This window comes from Pterocles gutturalis, unplaced genomic scaffold, assembly GCF_000699245.1.
Source record: "Pterocles gutturalis isolate BGI_N339 unplaced genomic scaffold, ASM69924v1 scaffold49347, whole genome shotgun sequence".
Lineage (NCBI taxonomy): Eukaryota > Metazoa > Chordata > Aves > Pterocliformes > Pteroclidae > Pterocles > Pterocles gutturalis.
Window position 1 is genome coordinate 1 of NW_010109501.1, and position 10048 is coordinate 10048.

Sequence of the window (10048 nt, forward strand, 5' to 3'; positions counted from 1 at the left end):
GTCCCCATCGCCCCGCGTAACGGGCCTCCCGCCCCTCGTAGGATCCCCTGGTTCCAGTACCCCATCATCTATGACATTCGAGCCCGGCCACGGAAAATCTCCTCACCTACCGGCTCCAAAGGTGAGAGCGGCCCTGCGGGCCAGAGAACAAGGTCCAGGCGGTGCCTGAGGGAGGGAGGACAGGAGCCCGGCCGCAGCGCTGGCCCTGCTCACGTCTCTTTTCTTCAGATTTGCAGATGGTGAACATTTCCCTGCGTGTCCTCACCCGCCCTAATGCTGCAGAGCTGCCCAGCATGTACCAGCGCCTGGGCCTGGACTACGAGGAGCGAGTCCTGCCATCTATCGTTAATGAAGTGCTTAAGAGCGTGGTAGCCAAGTTTAATGCTTCCCAGCTCATCACTCAGAGAGCACAGGTAAACTCTTCTGGAGGAGACTTACGCTCAGATTGCAAAGATGCGACTAAACTGTAGATATGGGGAATGTTGTAGCACGTGAAGGATAAATATTTTAGACTGGTAGGTGGTGCAGCCAAACAGAAAAGGAACATAACTGTATCTGGCTTACGGTTTTATTCTGATACAGATACAGACACTAAGGCTGTACCACTATCTTCTGAGAAGAAAACTGGATTAATTGGTATATAGAGTGCAAAACTGTGCCATAATGTAATGATGAGGGTACTATAATGTAATGGTGGGGGAGGGAGAATTGATTTACAGCATAGTCTACAGGTAATAGTAGAATTGGCTTTAAGAAAAATATTACCTGGCCCTGGTAATGGGTTTCAGAAGAGCTGCCAGAGCAAATTAAACCATTTTAAAAGATCTGAAAAGCGAAGTGGATGAGCAGTTAAGACAGCAATAAACTTTCCGTAATGGATGGTACAGAAGGGTAGCAAATATTTCTGTGTAGAAGATTAGAGGGTAAGCTGGGGGGATTGCAAAATAATAGAAATATTTAGCTTGGATTCTGGTAGTTTGATTGCCAGAGATACTGAGAATATCTGTCAGTTACTGCAGCTGAGGGAGAGAGAAATTACTGCTTCTTTTAAAAGGCTTTAAAGGAAATCCTGCCATGAGGATAAGTTGTCAGAAAGATGCAGTGCAAAGCATCTCTTAACTACTTGCTGATCCATGACAAAAAATCCAGATTAGAGCTAAGCGGTCCAGGTGGGAACAGATTCATAACAGGGTTTTGTGCTAGGCCACATAGTGTGCACTGAAGGGATTTGTTAATGATCTTATAGAAAGGAAATGAGTGGAAAGGGAGGATGTAACAGCAAAGAAAACATGTCTGCAAGGGATTTAGGTTTATCAGAAGCAAAGGCGACTGTGAAGTATCTCTGAAATTTTTGAACAAGCTTACTGTAAAGTGATGCGTATTGAAGCAGTTGGTAGTCCAAAGAAAATGAAGTGGCTTTACGTAGTTATGCACTTGCAGTTCACACAGTAAAGGTTTCTAGGCATCATTTTAGAATTCAGCTCAGAAACAGGTGCAATAAAAATAAAAGCAAATGCTAGACTGGTTAAAGATGTAGCAATGATTTCTATTTAAGTCAATATTTGGTGCAGGAATTGTCAGCCTGACTGAAAAAGATATTGGCAAGTTAAAGGCAACTCAGAAATGAGTAGAAGAAAAAAAATTACCAACAATGCTTATCCAAAGAGACTAAAAAAAGCAGAGTGGCCGTGGTAGACAAGTTGCTACGGTAGTTAGAGACATGATAGCAGTGGGAGGGGTAATTTTTTTCTTAATCTGAATATAAAGATGAGGAGACAGCCAAACTCCCAACAATGGCAAATTGAAGATGGAGAAGGAAATACCTGTTGCCAGAACATGTAGGAACTGTGGAACTAAATGTGATAGGATGTGAAAACAAAAAAAGTTAAACAAGTTTTTTTTTATTTTTGCAATATTAATTGGATAGTATAGTTAGATAATAACTATAAATAGGCTGTAAGTTACTTCTGAATATGCAGAGTAGTTTAGAGGTAATATATTCAGAGATGGTATTAATGTCCATGTTTCAGGGTTTGTTTTAGGTAATGTCTCTCTGGAGCCCAGTGTGAATGAACTGTGAAGAGCAGTTGTGCTTCAGTTTCGGAGTGCACAGGAAGTGAGAAACAGCCTGTGTTTGGTACTCTTTTTGCTGTATTTGTGTTTCAGGTGTCTCTGCTCATTAGGCGAGAACTGACAGAGAGAGCCAAGGATTTCAGCCTCATCCTGGATGATGTGGCTATCACAGAGCTTAGTTTCAGTCGTGAATACACAGCAGCTGTGGAGGCTAAGCAAGTGGGTGAGTTGAATTTATGCCTGGAAAGGGTGGATTGCCCTTGCCTTTTAATTGAGTTATTACACACAGAAGCAGAATTTAGGCTGGTGTGTCATGGTCGCATTGATACAGCTACAGAGTTGTAAGTCTCAGCCTCCTTAATAGTGGAGACAAACAGGTTATTTTACAAGTAGCTATCACCCCAAAGTTTTCTGATAATAATGAGATAGACCACTGGAGGGACTGAGTTCCCAAGACTGTAGGATTCCTCTTCAGACTGGGACTCTATCCCTTGCTAGGATTACGTGTAGAGGGTCTGGATGCTGTTAATTTTATTTAAGAAAATGTTAAGTACACGCAGATACACTTCTTATTTGTGTATATGGCCTCAGAAACCTGTCAGTTCTTTCAGAAGCAGAGCCTTCAGGCTTCAGCTCTAGGGTTCTGGTGGAGGGCTCAGAAAATGGGATCTGACCTGAATGCTTTTGGCCATTCTCTCTGCAGCCCAGCAGGAGGCACAGCGTGCACAGTTTCTGGTGGAGAAGGCCAAGCAGGAGCAGAAGCAGAAGATTGTTCAGGCTGAAGGGGAGGCTACAGCTGCCAAGATGATATCCTGCTTTGGGAGATTTTGTGGGATGTGGCTTGTGAGCTTGACAGTCCTGAGAATCTGTCATATTGGGCTCACACATAGGAGACTGTTATCAGGTGATCAGGTGATGGCTTCAAGTAGGTCACTGTCTTTTTTTTTTTTTTTTTCTTCCCTTGGAGTGAGATTTGGTCTGAGGCTACAGGTCAGAGCCAAGAAGGCCATGAGCCTTTACTCCCTGTTATAAGGTTTAACTTTTATTGGCTTTGTGTGACCATGATCCATAATGTTGTTCTTGATTTGGGGAAACAAAAATATCCCTGCTCAAAGGCCCAAGATATTGGGATAGAGATTGCTAAGATATTTGATGATAAGGCTTATGAGGAATTCCTTGAGATTAGGCAGCTTCTCTTATCAGGTTTTTCCTTAACTTTTGCTCCCCTGTACCTCGGTGAAGAAGAAATCCAGGCTACATCAAGTTGCGTAAGATCCGAGCTGCTCAAAACATCTCAAAAACGGTGAGCAATGGGGCACAGAATTTCCTTTATCCTTCTGCACTCCTTGTGCTGTCCTCCCAGCCCAGTGGCCACATGATGAATTTAAGGCGAATGTGAACTGCCCTGTCCTGATCTTTGTTCCTCCCCACTGCTTCTTAGCTCAAATAGAGCTTAAGATTTGGTGTGCAGCGATCGGCAAGTAGATGTAAGGCTATCAGTTTGTGCTCTCCATCTGACAAGGCCAGATCCACATCAGATTCCATCACCCACACCCAGCTGCAACCACCAAAAGCTCCTGGTTTCCTGCATGCTGAGAAAAGGGGACAGATAAGCGTGGGTTTAAAGGTCTGTCTGACAGGGAGACAGAATGAGCACTTCTAGAAAGTCTGATGGCACTGGAATGGGAAGTCAGGAAAGTATAGAGTTGTTTTGGGGAACTGCATTGATTTAACTGAGATCTTAAGTAAAACGAGAGTGCTATATCTGGAGAGGGAGATAAATTCTTTATTAGTGCTGTTTCTCCATGTGGATTTATACTCTTCTCCTTATGTGCATTTATGCTCTTCTCCTTTATGCTATGTCTGTAATGGATTTCTTTTTCAGATTGCTGGCTCACAAAACCGTGTGTATCTCACAGCAGATAACTTGGTACTGAACCTGCAGGATGAGGGATTCACCAGGTAAGGGGGCCAGATGGCTGTTGTGGGTGGATTTACCTGCTCCCGACCTGTGATGCTGGTCCCCTTTCTGTAACTCTCTCAGGATCCTTTACTCTGAGAGGACCCTGATACCAGAGGACACAGCTGAGTAGGAAGCAGTCTTACTTATTGTGAAAATCAAGATTTTTGTTAAATCCAATCAATTTACTCTTGTTTTCCTCTACCGCACCTGCCCCCCCGGCCCTTGTTGCATCTCCTGACACAGAGGAAGGTAAAGCACTGTTTATTTTCATCCTTTTGTTAGTACTTGGAACAAGAAGGGTGTTATTTGCCTGGTGCCTGCCATATTTTTGGGTTGGGCCTTTCTGGCCACAGGAAGTTCATTCCATCTCTGCTTCAGTTTCCATTTGTGATGTGAAGCTTGAAGCCCTTCCTTGCAGGGTGCAAACAAACATCTACAACAAGTAGGAGGTACTTGGTAATGGGAGCTCTGTGTGTGTCCCATAAGGAGCCTTGCACGGGGAAGGGAGGAGTAACTGCAGGGTGTTCTCTGATCACAGGGCATCCTGCATTTATGTCAGAGAGGGCCATAAGAAGGCAGTTAGATGATTGTAGGAATTTATGTTGCTTTGGAGAGTAATGATCTCCAGGAAAGATGTTCTTGTTACTCTCCAAAAGCTTTCCAGTCCATGCTAGAAATCCCATTCCCTACTTTCAGAGCTGGCAGGAGTGTGGTGGCTTTGCCTAATATGTCCACTGTTTACTGGACAAGGCAGTGCCAGCTGAGCTAATAGCATGCAGCTAAAAGCTTAGATTTCTTAGAATCAAGAAAGGAAGCCAGAGCTGGTTTCTTTTCTGTGGGATCTTTGATTGTAAGATCCTTCTTCCTTACGTCTGACCAGATTCTGTTTTATTCATCCCAGAAGGCTTAAGAGGCTTTGAAAAAAGCACCTAGTAGGAAGGACTTGAAGCCCAGATCCTTTGGGTGTGACGTCCCACATCTGTAGTGAGGGTCTGGTTCAGCTTTGCTTGTGCTTTCTTGAGTAATGACTCATGTCTGTCTCCCTTTCAGTGACAGTCTCCTAATCAAACAAGGGAAGAAATGAAAGAAACTAAAGCCTCCTAGAACCACCGATGCTGACCAGCAGAAGATACGAGTGAGGAGCTTTGAACATTCTCCACGAGCATTGTTTGCCCTCACTTTTAAGTTGTTAATCCAGTAGTCAGATTTGGTTCCCATGTCCCTGCTCCATCTGTGGTGATCCAGTTATGGGATGGGCATTGCCATTAAGCAGCTGTAATCCCTTCCTCACCCCCACCCCACCAGTTAAATTTGCGGAGGGGGCAAGGGTGCTTACTGGTAGTAACTCACAGATATAGTAATTCACCTCTAACCTTCATTAATCGTTAGATTTCTGTAGGGTAAAATTAGAAATAGTTTTTTGGCCAAGTGAGGGAGTTCTACTACCATTAGCATCAGGCTTTTTTTTCCTAGTAAATTTTGTTTCTCACTCTTGATCCCAAGAGAACCTGGGACTAAATTCAGGAAAATTGTAATTTGTTGGGTGCCTGTCACTGCTGGAACATCTATTTGTGTCACTGTATACTCAGTGATTCTTTCAAATATTTGTAAAAATTAAAACCCCCAAAATTTATACTGTGTCTAAGTGTGCTTAGTGCTGGAAAAGAGGTTATTTTCCATAGGAGGAGGTAGAACAGAGCTTTTATTTGGTTGAAGGTAGAATCAGGATGTTGTGGGGAAGGGAGCAAGGGAAATACCCTCTTGTTCACTGAGATCACAGGGTGGGGAAAGGATGAGCAGGTGTGGATGCTCATATAGCTGCATGGGTGATCAGGGCCAGTTTCTTAGCTGCCTATAGATGCTAGAGATGAGCATAGGTTTACCTGCTTTTCAGTGTTATGACAGCACGTACTGTGTCCTAACCTTTGTTGTTACACCTTGGGTTTTTTCTCCCTGCTTTCCTGGCCAAAAGTGTAGGAGGAATCTTCCTCCACTGACTAAACTCTTTTGTGTTTGGGTTTCAAAGGCAAAATCGTGTCTGCTTCAGGGAATAGCTTTTTCCGTTTCGCTGGGCTGCCCTATACTAGATTGAGGACTTGGAGATTTCACAGAATCAGAGTCGTAAAATACCCTGAGTTGGAAGGGACCGACAAGGATCACTGAGTCCAGCTCGTCACTGCACACAGGGCAACCTAAAAGTTAAACTGTGGATAAGAGCGTTGTCTAAATGTGTCTTGAACACAGTCTTGGGGCCATAGCCACTTCCCTGAGGAGCTTGACCACCCTGTCAGTGAAGAATTTTTTTTTCCACCTAAGTTGCAGGAGATCCCTGTTCAGCCAAGCCAGGCTTCTGCCTCACTTGCTTGACTTCCAACACATTGGAATTGCCTGCTCCTGAAAGAAGGGCCTTAAAAAGTGACCAATGTTTATGTACTCCAGTATCTTCAAAAGCAGATTCCCAGGGGACCTAAGTACTTTCTTGAGCAGCCCGAAGTCTGCTTTTCCAGAATCCAGGCTTCTACTGACACGTTTTTCTCATATCGCCAAAGATTCTAAACTGAACTATTTCATGATCATGATGGCCAAGATAGCCACCCATGAGACCATCTCTATTTACAACCGACCATCTCTATTTACAACCAACCATCCCCGTTCAAAAACAACTCAAATTTAAGCTCTACCATGAAGAAGAGAGGCCTTTAGGGACCTCACTTGGGTGAAGCAGAGCACAAGATGTTTAAAGGAACAGATACAATCTATGGATTCCTGGTTTTACAACTCACTGTTACTGGAACTCAGAGCTATAATATCCATGTCTTGACTTGCAACATCAAGGAAACACAGATTATTTCAACCAGCTTTGAAAATGTATTTTCACATAGCCACCCAAAAGTAATCTGTATGTAACGGTACTAAGCGTAAAGCAGAATGGACCGCTTATTTCAGTGCTGCACTTCTGGACATACAATCATGAAAGTTCTTGTTCAGTCTATATTCTTTGCAGACAGTGGGTATTATGGACACATCATGCTCTGGAATTTAAACACAAATCAAGTTCTCAATGTAGCCTGAACTTGCTCCTCAAGATGTCTTCATTTTCATGCTTTGGGTAGAGTTTAAGCTAACCATTGGTGTGTCTTGCTTTGGGCTGTGGCAGCATTTTAAGAAGGAGGTGGATTGGATTCAAAAGCAAAAGCAGGTGTTTCCTGAGAGTAGGTCTTTAGGCTCATGGCTTAGAAGAGGGTATCTGGCATCATTCAGCAGTGAAACACAGTGTACCTCTACTCATCTTTCAGCTTTACTTCTCTGCGCATTGTCTTCTGCACTGTCCCTTTCCTGCCTTTACTGGCAGCAGAGTTGCAAAGCCAGCCCGTAAATGCATGTACCTGTTGGCTCACAGGCTAAGGGAAGCTAAAGTGCAGCACACAGGAAAGAGAGTTGTCACCAAGTGCTTACAAAGTATTGTCTATCTTCTGAACATTTCCAACTAAGTTTCTTGCCATATCAAATGACATCAAGCAGTGTCTTTCCTCCCAGTATATTGTTTCTCAGGTATGTGTCTTTAACCCAGGCAGCTTTCTCACTTATGTGCTCCAGAAACAGCTGCTGAACTAAAAAAGGATGGGATTGCTGCTGTGGCATTGTTTCTGCCTTTGCTTGCTTGAGAAGAGTTTGCAGTTAAGGGGCAGAATTTCCCCACTACGCATGTGACAGCATGTGGTAGTAATCCTCAGTGCTGTGATTTGTCCCTCATAAGCTTGCCTGTTGCCTAGATGTAGGGTGAAGTTGCTTTTTCTAACAACAGGATGAGTTCTTTCATCTTGGATGTGCATTATTGTTGTACCTGTGTCACAGCATTGGCTTGCAGAACACTATTCACTGTGTTAGTGTGGCTGAAATAACCACAGTGTTCAGAGAGCTTGTCCGTACCTTTGTACACTGTCCAACCTTGCCTTGGCTCTGTTTATGCATTTGTCACCAGATCAAAGCAGGGAACTTTTAGCTGAAGTTGGCTAAATCATCCTGCCCATCATCCTGCCACTGCCTTGGTGATGGGTTTCATGCTCCCTCCTGCAAAATACATTAGTGTGAGCATGCCCTGTAGCAGGTGGCAGGATTACAAGGATGCAACACCTGCTTCCAGCTGGTGTTTACAGCTGGTAGCTGCTTCACCTTGCCAGCTTCGAGGCAGGTATGTCACCTTGCAGGCACATTGGCCATTGCCACTATATTACAAGCTACATGGAGCAGAGGTATGCTGCATTCTTTTCTACCCCTTCCCCCATCTGGATTTGTGCTCTAAACTAAAAGCAGAGAGCCGAGTCTTGGGGTTGCTGTGAGAAAGCAGGGTGTGATTACAGCTGGGCTTTTAAAGTGCTCGGTAGGGTCCTGTGTGAGGCAGCTGATAGGGAATGATTGTGCCAGCCCCTCAATGCCATTATATTCCCACACAGGGCCTAGATGGGAGTCAGACCAGACAAGATTCTCTGTCCCACATTTCCAAGCATTCTTGGTCTGGTTCCCAGGTCTCTGTGAATTTTAATTTGGACTTTTCCATAAGTGGGACTGAAGTCTTCCTGCCATCAGCAGGTCCTAGTCCAGGACACCTGAGCCATCTTTTTTTTTTTTTTTTAATAGCAAATGCCCACAGCCTAAGTGCCTGTACCTATAAATTAAGGATTCCCCAGCACATTCTCTGCAATCTAGGCCAGTTGAACAGAAAGGTTCAGGTTTGCACTCTTTAGCTGTGGCTTTATCAAAATTCTCTCAGCGTTCTCCCAAATGATTCCTGGGTATAGTTAACAGGCTAGGGCCTAGTTTTAACTTGCAAGATGAGGCCCATTGTAACACCACCAAGGATAGGCTCCAGCACTAAGGAATTCTCTGTCACTCACAGAATTGTATAAATAGTGGTCAGAAGGGACCTCTGGAGGTCTTTAGTCCAGGCTGCTCCTGGAAGTGCCAATGTTACCAGCACGAGGTCAGATCAGCTGTAGTTTTGTCCTTTCAAGTACTGAAAACCTGCAAGGACAGAGTTCTCCCTCTGAGCATCTGTTTGAATGCTGTCTGATAAAAACAGTCAGTATTTAACCTGAAACTTCTAAGCTGCAATTTGGGACCGTTGTCTCTGATTTTATTAGCTGCCACTACCATCATCCTCATACCACTCCTCTGTGTAGTTGTAGGTGACAGGAGATTACCTCTCAGTCTCCTCTTTACCAGACTAGACAAGCCAGCTCCCTTTATGCCTCCTTGGTGGTGACTGACTAGTATGTGAAGCCGCAATGTGGCCATGCTTTCATCTACCTTCTCCATAAAAAGGAAATTTCATTTCCACCAAGTGGTACTTAGGAAGGAGCCCAGGTTGGGTACCACCAAAGACAGATGAGATGACAAAATGATTAATGATTTGGGGGCAGGAGGATGACTCTTCCAAATACAAAAATTTAAGTGCAAAAGCCTGCGTCTGAGTTTGTCACAGCTAACTTTCTGCACTCAGACTTACCTGATGACTACCAACACTCTCACAGCAAGGAGCCACCATAAGTGGTCACAGCTTCTGTTCAGGAGTCTGAAGGCTGCAGGAAGTGATGAAAACTAAGCTAGATCCATTCTTCTAAGTCTTTGCAGGGCTGCAACTGAAGCCAGGAGTACTGCTATACTCAAAGAGAAATTATAGAAAAAGCTTTTAGGAACTGAGGAAGGAGGGGAACTGAGGGATGGGGAGGGTTGGGAGAGGGTCCCTGCTCAATGTCGTGGGCAAACCCCCCCTCTGCCTGCCCCGTGTCCCCGGGTCCCCCTGAGGAATAGGTTTGCAGCATTGGACATTGAAGGGGAGGTAAGTGGGGAGGCGCGGGAAGGTTCCCCGAGAGGTTTCCAAGGGCGAGGCAGTCGACTCTGCGCATTCAGACTGCCTCTGCCAGGAAAGAAAGAAGGGTGCTTGTGGTAGGTGACTCCACTCTCAGAGGAACGGAGGGGCCCATTTGCAGACCAGCCCCAAGCCGTAGGGAA

The 10048-nt window shown here is 44.6% G+C and overlaps 1 protein-coding gene across 1 annotated transcript; it reads left to right on the forward strand.

Moving 5' to 3' along the window:
* Positions 1-3: 3 nt before the first annotated feature.
* On the forward strand, positions 4-5120 carry PHB2 (prohibitin 2; the record flags this gene model as incomplete). The annotated part of the gene is made up of 8 exons (XM_010072997.1): positions 4-121; positions 229-413; positions 2167-2296; positions 2777-2909; positions 3319-3376; positions 3959-4035; positions 4280-4285; positions 5087-5120. Coding segments are annotated over 8 exons (741 nt in total), but the record flags the coding sequence as incomplete, so codon positions are not given.
* Positions 5121-10048: the final 4928 nt, after the last annotated feature.